The sequence below is a fragment of the Trichosurus vulpecula genome, chromosome 3 (genome assembly GCF_011100635.1).
Source record: "Trichosurus vulpecula isolate mTriVul1 chromosome 3, mTriVul1.pri, whole genome shotgun sequence".
NCBI classification, from domain to species: domain Eukaryota; kingdom Metazoa; phylum Chordata; class Mammalia; order Diprotodontia; family Phalangeridae; genus Trichosurus; species Trichosurus vulpecula.
In genome coordinates, this window is record NC_050575.1 from 133,090,966 (window position 1) to 133,109,907 (window position 18,942).

Below are 18,942 nucleotides of genomic sequence, written 5' to 3' on the forward strand. Positions count from 1 at the left end.
CTCAAGTTTTCTTCACCTCTCTCATTCTACATGATTTCCCAAAGATTATGTATAGTCGTTCTTAGTTACCTCTACAAGTTATTTTTGTATTTTGACTTATTATTTGTTTGGGATTGCTTATGTACTTTATTTAAATTGGCTTTGTGCTCTATTATCTATTGTATTTAGTTTCATCTTAATGACTTTTGAGAGGCAATATTCTAGCGGAAATAGCACTGAACTGAATCTGAAGCCCTGCATTCTAGTACTTGTTCAGCTACCTATTAGTCATGTGAGATTGGCCAAGTGATGTGTTCTTCTTAAACCTCAGTTTTATTATTAAAATTTATTATTAAAATGATGCCCTTTGTACCTCTTAGATTCGTATTAAAGGTGGATGAATGTGAAAGCTCTTTGTAAACTATGTATTGCTATGCCCATGTAACATATTATACTATAGTACTTCAGAAGATCCATCACCCGGTAGCCAGACTCTTGATAATGAACCTCCTCAAATTTAGCTGTGCTTCTGATAGGGAAACAGATACGTTGAAGGTTATTCCCATAACTGAATTCTTTCCAGCTTGGTAGGACCTACCACAGTTTGCATCCTATTGGAAGGCATCTTCTTCAAGGGCAGAGATTGTTTTCCTTGATATTTTATTTTCCCAGGACAGAAAAAGGGTAAATTTGCATTTTTTTGTTTCTTACAGATTGGGAGACTAGGCCTCAAATAGAGGAGTCAACTACAAAGCAGGTCATTTCAAAAGAAGAATTATCCCAAGAAAAATGTAAAAGGGATGGTTGCCAGGACTTCAAGTTGCGAAAAGCTTGGGAATATGAAGTCATGTTAGAGAAACAACAGGGCAACCAGGAGAGACCTTCCAGGCAAATGGCAACAACTCATATGAAAACTAACAAGGTGACCAACCATGAAAGTAATAAATTTGTGAGAAAATTCAGACTGGGATCAGTATTTGCTTTACAACAAAGAATCCCTATAGAAAAGAATCTCCATAAATTTGATAAGCATGGAAAAAGTTTCAAACAGAATTCAAACCTGATTAAATGTAATAGGATCTCCTCAGGAAAGAAACTTTATAATTACAATGAATGTGGAAACTCGTTCAGGTACCACTTAGACTTTATTCAATATCATACTGGGAAAAAATCCTATAAATGCAATGAATGTTCAAAAGCATTCACTAAGCAGTCATCCCTCAGCAGGCACTGGAGAATTCACATTGGAGAAAAAACCTATGAATGTAATGAATGTGGGAAAAATTTCAATGAGAGGTCATGCTTAAATAAACACCAGCGAATCCATACAGGAGAGAAACCTTACAAATGTAATGAATGTGGAAAAGCCTTCACTGGCAGGTCATCCCTTAGTAGACATCAAAGAATTCACACTGGGGAAAAACCCTATGAATGTAATGAGTGTGGGAAAGCCTTCATTCAGAGTATACACCTTACTCGACATCAGAGAATTCATACAGGAGAGAAACCCTATAAATGTAATAAGTGTGGTAAGCCATTTAGATGGAATACACAACTCATTCTACATCAGAGGATCCATACAGGAGAGAAACCCTATGAATGTAATGAATGTGGAAAAGCCTTTAGCCGCAGCACACACCTTAATCAACATCAGCTAATTCATACTGGAAAGAAACCTTATGAATGTATTGTATGTGGGAAGGCCTTCAATGATAGGTCATCTGTTACTAAGCATCAGCGAATTCATACTGGAGAGAAACCCTATGAATGCAGTGTATGTGGGAAAGCCTTTCCTCACAGGTCATCCCTTACTGAACATCACAGAGTTCATACTAGAGAGAAACCCTATGCATGTGATGCATGTGGAAAAGCTTTCAGCCGTAACACATACCTTACTCAACATCAGAGAATTCATACAGGAGAGAAACCCTTTGAATGTAGTGAATGTGGGAAAGCCTTTGGCCGGAGCACAAACCTTGCTCAACATAAGAGAATTCATACTGGATTAAAACCCTATGAATGTAATGCATGTGGGAAAGCCTTCATTGACAGGTCATCTCTTTCTAAACATCAGAGAGTGCATACTGGGGAGAAACCCTATGAATGCAATGAATGTGGGAAAACTTTTAGCCACATATCTTCCCTTACTAAACACCAGAGAATTCATAATGGAGAGAAATTTTAGTTCATGTGGAAATTTTCTTTTAAATTCAACCATACTCAATATTAGAGAATTCATCCTAGAGAAGACTGAGGTAGTGTGATATAGTGAAAGGAATTGGATTTAGAATCAGAGAACCTGGCTCAAATCCCAGCTCTTTCAACATACCACCTGTAACCTTAGGCAAAATCACTTAAACTTTCTGGGTTTCAATTCTCTCATCTCTAAGGAAGTTGAACAAAACAAATGCTAAGATTTCCAGTTCCAAATTTATGGTCTTTCAAACAGAATTCATCCTTTCACCATTAAAGGAATCATACTGGTGAGCAGTAATATGTACACAAAGAATGTAGGAAAACTTTCATGCAAAGTATAGAACTTATTCAACAATCAACTGTGGAGAGTAACCATATGAATGTGACATGTAAGAAAGTCTTCAGATGTATTTCAACTCACATCAAACATCAGACATTTTAATGGATCTGTGATCTCATTAATGTGGATACTCTCTCCAATGATGCTCATTCTGATCAACTTTTGTCTTCCCATAAAGCTTCTACAGGGCAGTCTACCCAACTTGCTGGAAGTCTTCCTTTGATTCTTGTGAATCCTATGCATGCCTACAGATGAAGCATGTAGCCTGTCAATCGGTCATCACTCACTTTCACTACATGAACAACCTAACTTCTTTTCTGATCATATGGTACTTTGGTGACATCCTATATGCCAGTTCTCTGTGTATTTATTGGTTGGGAAGTGTGTTACACAGCCCACTCATGCCCACCACTTGAATTCTTTGGAGACTATGGTATTTCATGATTCATAGCTATACAGCATCACTGAAAGAATATTGTTTTTTAAAAGGTGAGCTATTGTTTCAGGAAGAAGCTTGCAGCCATCAAAAAGACTACACAGTTTCCCAAATTCAATACATCTTGAGATTGTTGCCTTCCTATTCAGTCTTAAACTTAGCTCTTTGTTAATGTGCAGTCTTTCTAAGATAAATGTACCAATAAACCAACTTTATAGGTTATCCAGCTAACTGCATATCATAGTCTGGACAATAGGCATTATTAAGCCACTTTTTTCCTCTGGTGTGGATAGTTAGGCAAACTAATATTAATTGGAATTCATATTAGAGAGTAACCATGTAAATGTGTCACATAAGAAAGTCTTTAAATTCAGGTCAGCCCACATAGAAAATCAGAGACTTCATTTTGATTCTATGATGAATCTGTAATCTTAATGATAAGAGTATTTCCTGCAGTGGAGCAGATCACAAATCACCCATGCTACTCCATTCTGAGCAAATCTTGTCCACATATTTTCCATAAATCTTCCACAGGAGTTCCAGGGTTTAATGCAATCCATATGATGTCAGCCACAAATAAGAACATCTGGAGAACCATAGTATTTATAGTAAATCTTCCATTTGGATTCTTTACTAACATCCTTCATGATGGTGGCAAATAACTCTGGGAAGTACACATCTCCTTCTTTTACACCTTCCTTAACATTAATCTTGCTCAACATAAGAGATTTCATACTGGATTAAAACCTTATGAATGTAATGCATGTGGGAAAGCCTTCATTGATAGGTTGAAATTTACCTCATATTTTTCAAAGGATCTTGTATTATTCCCATATGCATGGGAGTAATCTTATGAACATAAGGAATTAAGAGAAATTTTCTTTGACACCAATCCCATAAGTATTGGCTTTCCCCACATATTGCCTTTTAACAGAGGATTTCAATTACAGCATTCTTTCCTGTTCTCCCCCTCCTCCATTTTACTAGCCATTTGATACAGTTAAATATGCAGTGGAACTAAAATAATGAGACTGACATTGTATGGAAATTACTAGAACTAATGCATCCAATTGAGAAAATTCATTTTAAGGACAGATCTGCTCTTTGCTACCTCACCTTATATGTAACTTTAGTTTTAGTTTTAAGGAAAGAAAATTTTTTCTTTACATTCACCCTAAATTCAACATAATCTTAAAATGTCAGCAGCTTAAATTTTTTTTTTTAATTTCAATGTATTCTCTATTGTCTACTAAGTTCTCATTAAAATAATGTAGGAAACTATTCCCTGACTTTTGCTCTTGACACTTAATTTTTCAGTTTTTCTCACTCTTTGAGCTTCTCACTGGCACAGGGACTGTTGCAGATGGTGGGCATTTAATAAATGCTCATTGAATTGAATAAGTAACTACAAGGTATATTGAGGAAGGAAAAAGCATCAACATGACAATTTCATAAATTATGAACTGACAAAATTAGGGGAATATTTAGTAAGCTTATATAATCAGAACTATTTATGTTTTATAATTCTGTTCCATTGATGTATTTTTCTATTTCTTAAATCTAGAAATGGATAGTTTTGATTACTACTGTTTTTGAAATGCAATATGATAATATATACATCAGTAACTTTTTTTCATGGTTCCCCTTGAAAACCCTCTTTATTTTTGTGCTTCCATGTAAATTTTATTACTGTTTTTATCTCTTTCTAAAAAGTGACTAATTGATATTTAGTATTAGCATCATTGTTAGTATATTAGTGAGGGAACACCCTCTTCAATTGCAGCTCTATGGCAACCATCTATAATTTGCCATCCTAGCAACTTACGTGGGATTCAGGGAAGGTAAGTGACTTTCCCATGGTCACAGAGATGCGTACATGTCAAAGGTGGATTTCGGTTCCAGTTCTTCCTGATTCCAAGTGCAGCACTCTATCCATTATGCCATACTATCTTTCTTGATATTGTGTTGCAGCTGTTTACTATATATAAGAAATGGTGACATTTTTGCTATACTGTGTCATTCTAACTACTTCAGAGGACATCTCTCCGGTTATTATTTTCTCTTAACATAGGTCTTGTGTCTTAGTAGGTTAATGCCCAATAATTGATTTTTTTTATTATTATAGAGTATTTTTCTTCCTGTAATTTTCTTTCATTTTCTCAGTGATATGTAAAAATGCAGATGATTTTTGTTGGTTTATCTTTTACCCCCCCACACACTTAATAAAGTCATGTATGACTAATTAATTAGTCATGATTCTGATTAGCTTTTAAGACCAGATGAGATCAGGTACACTTCAATCTCTTGGATTTTCTAAATATATAACCATATTATTTTGAAATAAAGATAGCTTATTCATTACAAAGATATTTCTTTAATTTATTTTCATGCCTTATTGCTATAACTTGCATTTCTAAAACTATGGTGAATATTAATGTCGAAAGTGATTGTTTTGAGTGGGAATGTTTATAATGTTTCTCTATTGCATATGATGTGGTTTTAAATAAATACTATATAAAATCATATTTTGATACGCCAATGAACCCATGATCTCATCATTCAATAAGCATATGTTAAGCACCTACAATGTACACAGCACTGGAGAGAAACAAAGTTTAAGTAAGACACAATAACAAGCTTTCATGGACATTCCAGTCCAGTAAAAGGTTGACAGAAATATAGACAACTATAATATACAACATTATATGATAAATACTTTTAAAAATTGCAAATAAAGTCCTATGTGAGGTCTGAGATAAGTCATTATTAGTTGGGGAGTATGAGAAAAAATTTCAAGGAAGCCTTGGAGTTGAGTTTTAAAGGATGAGTGGGAGTTCAGCAGGTAAACAGAGGGATGGCACTGAAGGCAGAGAAAACACAGGGAACAAAGACATGGAAGTAGGGTGTATTTGTGACATTCTGAAGACAGAATAGTCCAGTTTTACTAGAGCATATAGAAGGTTGCTAAAGTAAGTCATTAAGAGTCAAATAAAAGGATTATCAAGTGGCATTTAAGGTCCAGTTGAAATTAACTTAAATTAGTAGGGTATAAAGTAAAATCCAGGGCAGTTAGGTAGCACAGTGGATAGAATGTGGGGCCTGGAATTAGGAAGACTCATCTTCCTGAGGCCAAATATGGCCTCAGATGCTAGCTGTATGACCCCAGGCAATTCACTTAACCTCATTAACCTCAGTTTCTCCACCTGTAAAATGAACTGGAGACAGAAATGGTGAAACACTACAGTATCTTTGCCAAAAAAAACAAACCTCAAATGGGGTTATGAAGAGTTAGACAGGAGTGAAAAACGACTGAACCACAAGAATAAAAGTAAAATCCATTTCATGACTTTTCCCATATTGGTCAGCAGTCAAGAAATGGTGCATTGGAGTTTACTGAGGGACTAGGTATCTTAGATAAGAAACAGCAAGAGATTATAAAGAAGTCAAGGCTGAGTAATGAGGTAAGAGAAGCCAGAGTGGGTGAAATAGGCTAAGCAAATAATGGGTAAAGGGGCCAGAGGTCAAAAAGAAGACTAGATTAGAGGTAGGAAGATAGGAGAGCTGAAGGTGTAGGTGGTTAGAAAGTGAAATTTCAAAGTACATCTCTTCTCCCTTAGATTATAACAACAGTGTCTTAATTGGTCTCTAGACTCCAATATGCCCTTTATACAGCAGAAGACACTCCTCCTATACTATTTGTTGAGCTAGCAGCCATGCATACTTTAGTGGCAACCACTGTCGACTAGAAAGTTTGGTTAAAGGAGACAAACAGGCTAGGTGATATAAAAATTCATAGTTTATTCCCTTGAAACTAGCAGATACATAATCATAGAATCAGAAGCAAATTTCTGATTGACTTAAAGAAGAAAGACAAGGTTTTAAGTAACAATCCCAACTGCAGTTTATGATCTCCATATCAAAGAAAGTTGAACAAGACAAGTGACAAGGTAGGGTCACTTAGAGATTAAGATCACAAGATGCAAATGTCTCTAGAATATCAAACTAAGAGAAATCCTACTGTTCTGGTTGCAGACATTCTGTCACTAACAGGAAAGATACCCCTTGGCAATCTTATCTGGTCTTTGAAGTTGCTGACACAGAAAGGGGCATTTTTAGAATACAGCAAAAGCAGTTTGGATGCTTTGGATATTACTGGGGTTCAAATAATCTGAAAGAATCGTCATTTCCTCCTTTTGGTCAAAGGTGAGCGAAAGTGACACCTACAGACCTAGAAAGCTATGACTCTTCTTCAGGGAATGGGAAAGGAAGTTCTAAAAAAATTTTTCCTTTGCTAACCAGGGAGATGAGCTAATCTCTGTATCTGGAGTGGGCCCCTCAAACAGAGGGAAAACAACCATGGACAGCATTATTTTGTTGACTAAGGCAGTGGAACATTTGTGGGCCAAAGTGAGCCGTAGTCAGACCCCTAGTAACAGGAGAAAACAATAATGCAATTGTCCCTTTAAGATTCAAAAGTCTTTTCCCATACAGCTGTCTGGCAGGGAACATCATCAATGAAGTCCTCTGGTCCTTGGTATTTGTTCCAGCCATCTCCAGCACAGCATCTCAGCATCTTCTTCTTCTTGTAGGAACCAGCTTTCTTTCCATTCTCCTACAAAAGTTACTTTAGCACAATTTTAACTTACCATTTCTAATCCTAATACCCTGATCATTTTTACAAATTCAAAACTGGAACCTGAACCAACTGTCATGTCACATCGGAACCCAGTTTCTTACACTTTATATTAACCCATTATTAATTTCTGCACCAGGAGTATGAGATTTCACTAAGGAATTAACAAAAGGCTCCAGTACATACATAAATACATTAAATAACCAATTTTTAACACAGTATATATAAAATCTTAACCTTTTAGTCATGCCATGTTTCTTTGATGGCATTTACAAAATAAACCACAAGCCATTCTTCTTTTAACATTATTAATTGTAACAAAGCTTTAGACAGGCATGATATTAATAAAATAATATTCCCACAAGTCCTTGACCTACTTGTCTCCATACCATTACCAAGAATTAAAGGACTCTAACTTATACATGACCCTATACAAGGCCCTTATAAACTGCCCTAACTTATACAGGAACACTAGTTCCAGTCCTATGGTAACCTAAGATGTTCCATAATCAATTATTTTAATAGATTTTTTTCCTGTACTTACAAAACCTTCTGATTATAGAAATTTGCCACTAAGAGATTAGGGACTTAGAGTAAGGGGACGATATTTCCCCAGCTTCCTGTCAACTACAGGCAGAAGTTATGTCAAACTGCATTGAGCCAGGCTTAAAGTCTGCCAGGTTTCAGTTAAGTCAAGAGAGTCCCATCTCAGCATATACAGAAGTTGCTCTCTCAACCCTCCCATGAAATCATACCGGCAGTTCATGCCTGCCCCTCACTCCACAGGGCTGCTGGCATCTTGGGTCAGCCTTCCTTGATATTCACACCTGGAGTTAGACTCAGAAAAACAGTCAGTTAACAGTCCCATTAAGTCTTTGAATAGCAAGTTCCAATAATCAGTTTATGCTATGACTATAATCTCACATTGCTTAAGGAACATCCTTAAATCTAGCTCTAAATGGCTTGTATGCATTTCCTCCCTTATCCATAAAATCTTCCCATTAAGATCATAAGTTATTGCTCTAACACATTTGCATCAGTTTCTCCTCTATTTTTCTATTCTTCTCTAACTATGCCTGATCTGAAAGAATGAGACATTCTTCAAGAATTGAACCCTATAAATATGATAGGTTAACTTTTAACTTTACGTTTTAGACCATGGAGTAAGTTCACATAAGTCACATTATTCAAGATAGTGTCTCAGGTTAAGGGTCTCATCCTTAATGACCACAGACAGAGGAAAGAATGCTCTTAAGTCAGCCTGATCTGGCCCTGTTGACACAGGAAGAGGCATTCTCTGAGTAAACTCAGAGAACAAAGAAGCTTAGGTCCAGGCTCTTCTTCTAGTTGAATATTAGTTCAGGATCTGGCCCTGATTGAAGTTACTAAATTAATAGTAAATGATTATCATCCCCAAACTGAAAATGTCTCTGATTTAATTCCAGCAATTAATTACACCATTTGTATTAGTACCCAATTGTTCTTATATCACTTTAAAACATTTAAGGACCTTATTCCACATAGATACAAAGTAACTTTAAATCCCAGCCTTAGTCCATGGGATAATGACTCAACCTTACATTTGTATCTTTATTTCACAGACTTTTTTTCCCTTTGTCTAAATTATTCCCATTAATATTTAGAAAGAATATTATCTTTCATATGACTATTCAAGAGTACCAATTTTTCCAATCATTTGATTATTCCCAGATAATTCTTACTTAATATAACATAGTACAATCACTTAAATTTGGTTTTCCATTTTTGAAACTTCAGAGAATTTCAGTTTATATATCATCTGCTGCTTATATCCTTACCTAAATCTTATACCTGGTACAAGAATCTTTTAAAATGTGAAGGTCCAACCATAAAACGAGATCATCTACCTTTTAAAATTATCAGACAGATACTTTAATAAAGGAGAAATAATTTTACTTTTACCACTATCTTATACAATTTTGTGCAAAAATCCAAATTTAAGATCTATTTACCAAAGCATAATAAATTTTGGAAACCAATCATATACATCTGTATATGATTCTCAGAGGAATCAATCTGATCCTGTTACTTTTCTCAAAATTTTGCTTTCCTATTAAATTAGGCATCTATCACATTACATCTTTGTCTTATTACTTTATCTAATCATTTCCTCCTTTTGGAGGATGTTATCTCAATATGATATTTATTTGGGGAATATAGGTCAAAATTGTAAGCTATTCATTCTTGCATCCCATCAGTAACGCAGAGATTTTCCAATATCCATCTATTACCGGATAGATTTAGCATTGTGCTTACAAATCTTCTTGATAATATAAATTTGTTATGAAAGAAAAGAGGGACAATGTCATATATCTTAACAGAAGGAAAGAATTTCCTTAGCTCTGTTTGATTCCGGGCATGAGTCATATCTGACAGCCAATCATATAGTCACTAGATGCTGAAAGCAGGGCTTAGGAGTAATCAGGTGGGGAATTTTCCTTTTCAGGAAGGAAATAGGACAATTGGGAAATAGAGTCAGGAACATCCTACCTAGGTTGTGTCCAAGGTTGTCTTCAAAACTCTTCCCAGGCACAGATATCCACCTTTAGAAGTTTTCAGCCTGTAGAGCATGCCATTCTACTATTGGCTTTATGATACCTATCCCTGTAATCAGAGCCTAAAACAATATTAAATTGTAGTCCCATAAAATCTTAAATAGCAATAAATGTGGGCTGTTATCCTTCAGGTAGGACCATCCGAAATTTGATGGAGCTAATAATTACCAAATCAAGTTACATAACTTTCTGTCTTCTAAAATACTTCCTCACACTTTCTCAACATAACAACTATGTAGGGGACAGGAGGATAACTCCCATTTGTCCCCAAACCATATCTACCTTAAACAAAAGAGGTTCCTGACTTTGATCTCACTACTGAATAGATACATATCTCTGTTTCACAACCTTTTTATTCTTCCCCAATTATACTCATTCTGGAAGAAAGAGACACTTCAGGAATTAAATCTTATATACATATGATAAGTTCAAACACCAATTTCAACTCTTACTTAGGCCATGGAATGATTACAAATTGAGAGTAGGCCTTCCAAAAATTGCATGAGAGATTTTTTTCAAACATCTCTTCTAGAAATATTTCTCCTTCTTTAAAAACAGTTTAAAATTTATCCTGATGTTAAGAGGAATAATCACTAAACTTTTCTGAAGAAAATTATTTGGAAAGTTTTAAAATGATAGAAATCTCTTTCTTCTTCCTTAAGGCAAAAATAAACCTTTAAACATTGCAATTCATTAAAACTAAGTTGATATAAAATATCCTTATTCCCAAAGTATTATGTAGAATTCCTAGATATCACAAAGTTCCTTAGTCAAAAAGGTGTTATAATGGAGAGGACACTTAGTTTTTATAAGTTAAGAAAAACATACCCAATTAAATTAGCCTTATCACAATAACAAAGTTTATCAGGACTTTAAAAACTTACTCCATAGGAATTCCTCTACACAGAAAACTTTACCCAAGATTGATAAGAATTCATGACTAGATGGTTCCAAAAATCCTTGTTTCAGCTACCAACCTCAATTTCTTAATTAAGTACAATTCTTAATCTAACAACATCTAGATTATAAGAGGAATTATTTTTCTAACAACATAGGCAACTCGATGTTAATCAAGTCGCATAACATAAGAAAATTTAGAAATATAAGCATACCACAAGCAATTATCATGTGTTTAAAACTTGAAGCAGAACCAATTAATTACCAATCAGGTGACCATAACTTAGTTGGATAAGCAAATCAAGTCTGGATTCATAAACACTAGTGGTAACATTTCAATTTCTAAGGCCCAATACTCTTAGCATGGTAAAAGAAAAGATTGTTATCTATAAAATCACATTTTTTAACAGTTTAAAATATATCCTGAATTGACAGAAATTACAAGAGGAGATCCTTGTTTGGACAGGGCCTTTGTATAAATACTTGATTTATAGCAAAAACAATTTTAACTGAACTTCCTTCTAAATAAAGACAAAACTTGGAAGTTTTTAATTTCTTAAGCTATCAGCTTCTTAACCAATTCATCATTTTCCTCAGACAACAAAATTCTAATAACATTTAGGTTACAGAAATGTAATAATACCCTAAACATTATTATGTATGTAAAATTTGAAACTATTCATTATCAGTTTAGGTAAATGCATTTCCAAATCACCTTGCACAGAGAACCATTCATCTCATTACTAATATGTTGAAGCTATAACTTTAAACTACCACATATATTCTCTTAAAAGACAAGATTTTAAATGAAAAAAAATATGCTTTCATAGTAATATCAGTATTAGTATTATTACTTGTTATAACCAAATAAAACAGTTTCAAATCATCAAATTTTCATCACATCCCTTTAAAAACCCAATTCACAAATATCAAAATCAGATTAAAATTGCTATAATATCATTTCTATCATACAATGGTCTTCTCAAATTTCACAATCTAAGACAATTTTAGAAATATAATACAATTTTAGAAATACAGAAACAATAAACTTCTCATGACATCAACTGCATTTCCAGATTATCATGTACAGAAATTATTCAATTCATTACTTTGGTATTTAAAAACCACTTCAAAAGTTAACAGTTACATTTAAGTTAAAGAGAGAGATAATAATAATATTATGTCTACCATATACCAGACATTACTTTAAGCATTTTACAATCATTATATCATTTTGATCCCATAACAACAACCATTATTATTTTCCTTTACAAATCAGGAAATGGGTCAAACAGAAATAAAATACAGTTTTGCAATTGGAACAGAGAAGTGTGGAGTTTACCAAGAGCAGTAGAAGAGTGGGCTACAATGCCCAGGGGCACAAAGCTACTGCCAGCCTGCAAATTGCTGAGCCTCCCCTCCTTTTGCCAGGTGGGGAAAGGTGATTTAAGTTTTCTCTACAATTCTCCAACATTCTCATTTCATAATCTGATCTGGGGGATGAGAAATTAACAAGAACCCTTATGGCTGTTAAAAAAATTCTTGCACTGAGATACCCTCTTAACTCTGAGGAGGGAGTGGGGAATGAGTGATAAGAATTGAGAGGAGGTGTTTTAGCATGAGTGAGCTCCTAGAGTGATCTACAGTCTCAGGAGTCCTCTGGTAATTCCAACTAATCAGTTTCCAAACTTTTTAATGATTAATCCCAGAATCTGCTAAAATGTTTTTAGCTTACATTTCCACTGTAATTCCAGGTTGGCCAGAACAGAAATTACAAGGAAAAGAGTCTTTGTTTCCCTAGCTTCAGCCTTTGAAATCTCTGGCTGCCTGCATTTCAAATTTTACAAAGTAATAGACTCATTCACAGCACACACACTCACACACAAAGTGAAAGACAAATTGACAACTAACAGAACTAATACACACTGAGCTCAGAATTTAACAACAGAGAGGGAATTAGAGGCTTTCTAGAAATCCTCATCATGAATTGGCTATTATTATTCCAAGGAAAGGGGGTTTTGGGGAATTTGCAAGGATCTAAGATGTGATGGGGATGGATCCTGCAACTTTTACTCGGAGCACCTCTTGGCATCTCTGATTTTTCTGACTTTTCATATCCTACATCCAGAGTGTAGCTGTCATTTTCAAAAACAGAGCCCTTAAGGGAAGCTGGGAAAGGGAGCAAGGGAGGACTAGGGGAGGTAAGGGAAGGCGAGGGAGTAAGGACAAAGTGCATTTATCCTCCCCATAATCAGAGCCCTTAAGGGAACGGAGGCAGGAAGGAGGCGAGGAACAGGGCAGAAAGAGTAGAGGAACAGCTAGGGCTGGAGTTGTTGGAAAACAGGGGAGAGTGAAGTGGAGAGAATTAGCCAATACTGGGGAAGATGCTGAAGCAGCTTTGCGAGCCTTAAGAGAAGAGGCTTCTGCCTTTTGTTCTCGCCCAGCCATCTCAGCAAACCCAAGGTGAAAAACATTCCCATCCCTGGCTAGATTCTTTGTTAGCCCTTAAACTTAATTTGCTAATTTTTCCTGAGATGGATCAGTATTTCCAGGGGATCTATACAGAGCATTCACCGCAGATTTGATCCCTGCCTCCAGAGCCTGCTTAAAGGGAATTCTGGACTTCAACCAAACTAGTGGGAGTCCTTTGGAAGCTGGGAATAGGGAGAACTTACCCCAACCCCATCAAGGTTAAGACTCCAGAAAAAATGAATCCTGAGGGGCCTGAGTATAGCGTTGGTGAGGTTGAGATGCGGTTCTGCCTTTCCATCAGTTCCATCCAAGTCACAGCACCATAACTGTCAACCAGAAAGTTTGGTTAAAGGGGGCAAACAGGCTAGGTGATATGAAAACTCATATATTATATTCCCTTGAAGCTAGCAGATACATGATCATGGAATCAGAAGCAAACTTCTGATTGACTTGAAGAAGAAAGACAAGGTTTAAGTAACAATCCCAACTGCAGTTTATGATCTCCATATCAAAGAAAGGAAGTTCTTGGTTGAACAAGACAATTGACAAGGTAGGGTCACTTAGAGATTACGATCACAAGATGCAAATGCCTCTAGAATATCAAACTAAGAGAAATCCCACTGTTCTGGTTGCAGACATTCTGTCACCGGTAGGAAAGATACCCCTTGTCAATCTTATCTGGTCTTTGAAGTTGCTGACACAGAAAGGGGCATTTTTAGAATACAGCAAAAGCAGTTTGGATGCTTTGGATATTATTGGGATTCAAATAATCTGAAAGGATTGTCACCATCGATCTAACCCTTCTTTAGATGGGATAATTTAAAATTTCAGATTTATTTTAAATACGATCATAGATATGACTGTGATATATTTTAAAAGAAATTTGAAGAAATAGTGGTTTATTGGGGGAATTATTAAAAATTTAGGTAAATCACCCAGAATGTTTAAGCAGCCAATGTGGAATGTTAGGAATTTTGAGAAGCAAATACAGGACACCAAAAGGAATTAACTGCTCAGAACACAGAGAGTATGCTACTAACATCAAAATTTAAAGATCAAAAAATTAATGTTTTAATGAGAGCTAAAAGATTTTGTACCATCAATAAATAAAATATTTCAAATTATTTTTCACCTTTATCTCCTTTTTAATGTTTTTGTTTCATAATATTTTATAATGTAATATGAATTCAGTATATTTCATAATTTAACATACTAGTGCTTACATATAAATTATAAATAAGCTTTTTTTTTTTTTTTTACTGCTAGGGGTGTATGTCGAAATAGTTTGGAAAATACTGGCCTAGAGAACAGAAAGTTTATGTGATTTGCCCAAGGCCACACAGTTAGCAAGAGTCAAAGGCTGGCCTGCTCTAAGCCAAGCTACCTTTAAATATCCTTACATTGAACTGAAATCTGCCTCCAGACAAATTATACTCACTACTTCTACTCCCTCCCCCAAAACAAAAGAAAATTTTAAAGTGGATTTCCAAATTCAAATTGACTATTTCTGAAGTTTAAAAGATAGTGATTGAATCTGGTCGTACAATGGAGAAAGAATTGCATTTGGAGTCTGGAAGACTTAGGTTCAAACCCTGCCTCAGAAACTTTTTTAAAAAATGTATTATTTATTTATGTTTAATATTTTTTCTTTTTAAATTTTGAGTTGCAAACTCTCTCCCTCTGTCCCATGCCCTCCTCCTACCCACCCAGAAGGCAAGCAATGTACCAATTTACATATAAAAGCATGCAAAACATAATTCCATATTAGCCACATTAGAAAAAAAAGGAAGTGAGAAAATTATACTTCAATTTGCCCTCAGAGTTCAGCAGTTCTCTCTAGAGGTGTATAGCATTTTTTCATCGTGAGTCCTTTGGAACTATCTTGGATCATTGTGTTGACCAGAGTAGCCAAGTCTTTCAGAATTGATCATCATTACAACATTGCTGTTACTGCGCACAATGATCTCTGAATTGTCTCACTTCACTTTGCATAAGTTCATATAGGTCTTGCCATGTTTTTCTGAAACCACCCCCTCATAATTTCTTATAGCACAGTAGGATTCCATCACAATCATATACTATAACTTGTTCAGTCATTCTCCCATTCATGAGTATCCCTTTGATTTCCAATTCATTGCCACCACAAAAAGAGCTAATATAAACATTTTTGTATATATGGGTCCTTTTCCTTTAATCTCTTTGGGATACAGACCTAATGCTAGTATTGCTGAGTCAAAGGATACACAGAGCTTTATAGCCCTTTGGGCATAGTTCCAAATTGTTTTCCAGAATCTTTGGGCTAGTTCACTACTCCACCAATTCATTAGCATACTTATTTTTTCCCTTATCCCCTCCAGCATTTGTCATTTCTGATAGGTGGGAGGCAGTACCTCAGAGTTGCTTTAATTTGCATTTCTCTAATCAATAGTGCTTTAGAGCATTTTTTTCATGACTATAAAAAGTTTTTATTTCTTTTTATGAAAATGGCTTGTCCATATCCTTTGACCATTATAAACTGGGGAATGGCTCTTATTTTTATAAATTTGACTCAATTTTCTATGTATTTAAGAAATGAAGCCTTTACCAGAGAAACTATAAAAATGTTTTTATATTACTTCACTGTCTATGGTACTTTCTAATAAAATGCAGTTTCCCTAATTATCTCTTTTAATAAGGTCTATTTTTGTTTTTGCTTTGTCTGAGATCATGATTGCTACCCCTCCCTTTTTTGCTTCAGTTGAAGCACATTAGATTCTGCTCCAGCCCTTTATTTTAACTCCATGTATGCCTTTCTGTTTCAAGTGTCTCTTGTAAACAACATATTGTAGGATTTTAGTTTCTAATCCATTCTGCTATGTGCTTCCATTTTATGGGTGAGCTCATTGCACTTTCACAGTTGTGTGTATTTCTGTGTTGTTCACTCCATCCCATTTTCTTCTGTCTCTTCTTAACACTTTTTTTTTATCCTGTCCCTTCTCAAAAGTTTATTTTGCTTCTAACCACGGCCTCCCTTAATCTGCCCTCCCTTTTATCATCCCTTTCCCTTTCCCTTATCCCATTCCCCTCCTATTTCCCTACTGGGTAAGATGGATTTCTATACCCAACTGAGTGTGTGTGTGTGTGTGTGTGTGTGTGTGTGTGTGTGTGTGTGTGTATATTCTTCTCTCTCTGAACCAATTCCGATGAGTGACGTTCGATCACTGCCTGCCATTGCCTCCTCCCATTTTCTCATCCACTGTAAAATCTCTTCCTTATGTGCCTCTTTTATGTGAGATAATTTACCCCATTCTACTTCTCCCTTCCTCCTTCTCCCAGTGCATCCCTCTTTCTCACCCCTTCACTTGTTTTTGGAGATCATTCCAACATAACTCACACCTATACCCTCTATGTAAACTCCTTTTAACTTCCCTTTTAACTACCTTTAAATGATAAAGTTCTTAGGAATTACATGAATCATCTTCCCATACAGGAATGTAAACAGTTTAAACTTATTGAGTCCTTTGTTATTCCTCTTTATTGTTTACTTTTTATGCTTCTCTTGAGTCTTGTATTTGAAAATAAAATTTTCTATTCAGCTTGGTCTTTTCATCAGGAGGAAAGTTCTCCATTTCATTGAAAGTTCATTTTTCCCAAGAAGGATTATACTCAATTTTCCTGGATAGGTTATTCACATTTGTAATTCTAGCTCCTTTGCCTCATACCAGAATACCACATTCCAAGTCCTCCACTCCTTTAACATGGAAGCCACTAAATTTTGTGTGATCCTGACTATGGCTCCATGATATTTGAATTCTCTCTTTCTGGCAACCTGCAATATTTTCTCCTTGATTGGGGAGTTCTGGAATTTGGCTATAATATTCCTGGGAGTTTTCATTTTGGGATCTCTTTCAGGAGGTGATCAATTCTCTGGTTCTAGAATACCAGGGGCAGCTTTTCTTGATAATTTCTTGAAAGATGAAATCACACTTTCAGGTAGTCCAATAATTCTTAAATTATCTCTCCTGGATCTATTTTCAAGCTCAGCTGTTTTTCCAATGAGATATTTCACATTTTCTTCTATTTTTTTCATTCTTTTGATTTTGTTTTATTGTTTCTTGATGTCTCATGGAGTTATTAGCTTTCACTTGCCCAGTTCTAATCTTTTGTTTTTTTCTTTTGATTTACTATTTTATTTTCCCCCAATTACTGGTTAAAAAAACAATTTAAACACTCTTTTAAAAAAATTTTAGAGTTTCAAATTCTCTCCCACCCTTTTTCTCCTTCTCCCCTCACTGAGAAGGCAAACAATTTGATATAGGTTATACATGTGCAATCATGCAAAACATATTTCCATGTTAGTTATGTTGTGAACGAAAACTCAAAAAAATAAAGAAAAATAAAGAAAAAGTATGCTTTGATTCATCAGTTCTTTCTCTGATAGCATTTTTTTTATCTTAAGTCCTTCAAAATTGTCTTGGTTCATTGTATTGCTAAGAATAGCTAAGTCATTCACAGTTGATCATAATATTGCTATACTGTATACAATGTTCTGGTTCTGCTCATTTCACCCTCCATCAGTTCATGTAGGTCATGTAGTTCAGTAGGTAAAAGCTATTTCAATTGTATCCATACAAAATGCTGATGTATGTAATGGCCATAAAAATCAAGAAAAAAAAAAACACAATTTTTTTGGCGATTCACAAATCTGAGCTTGAGTTCATAAGACTCTTGAAATTTGCCCTTCCTCAAAGTTCAAGGGAAAGTACAGTAAATCAACCTGTTGAGGGTGAGACAAATCCAGCAACCCCAAAACTGGAGTTCCCAGACAGGGTCATTGGTGGGGGGGGGGGTACCCCTCAAGGACCAAAGTACTGGGGAGTGTCAGGGTTGTCTGGAATGAATTCACAATCTTAAGCATTCTTTAAGTCAAGGTGGGAAAGATTTATTACACTTTTCAGTGATCTAGAGTTCTTAAAGAACCTGCAACTTTATAGGGGTACAGGTAAAGTTTATATAGGTTAAACTTTAGTAAAACATGTGCCAAATATGTTAATTAGGTAGTTCAGGGCAGGATTAGGGAGTGGTTAAGGGGTGGTCAGTTCTTAAAGGAACATGCATTTTTTGTATCTACTGAGCAGGTATCTTACCCAGAGTTCACTGGGAAACAGTCCAAGGCGGGGGGTGGGGGGGTGGGGAGGGGGTGGGGAGCGCTACATGGGGTGTGGGTAATTTAGGCCTGAAAAGTCACTAAATCAACCAATGGTCAGGGCTGACTGGGAAATACCCAGGCTGCTCCCATTAATGTCTTGTTAGACAAGATAAATGTAAGGGAGCATACATATGTCTAGGTCTAGCATGCATATGATAGGTCAGTGAGTAGTATATATCTCTATGACTCAGTACACAGCCAGTTCTG

At 35.5% G+C, this 18,942-nt stretch overlaps 1 protein-coding gene across 1 annotated transcript in view; it reads left to right on the top strand.

The window, feature by feature from the left end:
- Positions 1-5,482, top strand: part of ZNF79 (zinc finger protein 79) — a 77,625-nt gene extending 72,143 nt beyond the window's left edge. The window contains exon 6 of the mRNA XM_036749539.1: positions 1,146-5,482. Coding sequence (XP_036605434.1) covers positions 1,146-2,164 — 1,019 coding nt within the window. The 3' untranslated portion in view covers positions 2,165-5,482. The remainder of the gene's footprint in view (positions 1-1,145) is intronic.
- Positions 5,483-18,942: the final 13,460 nt, after the last annotated feature.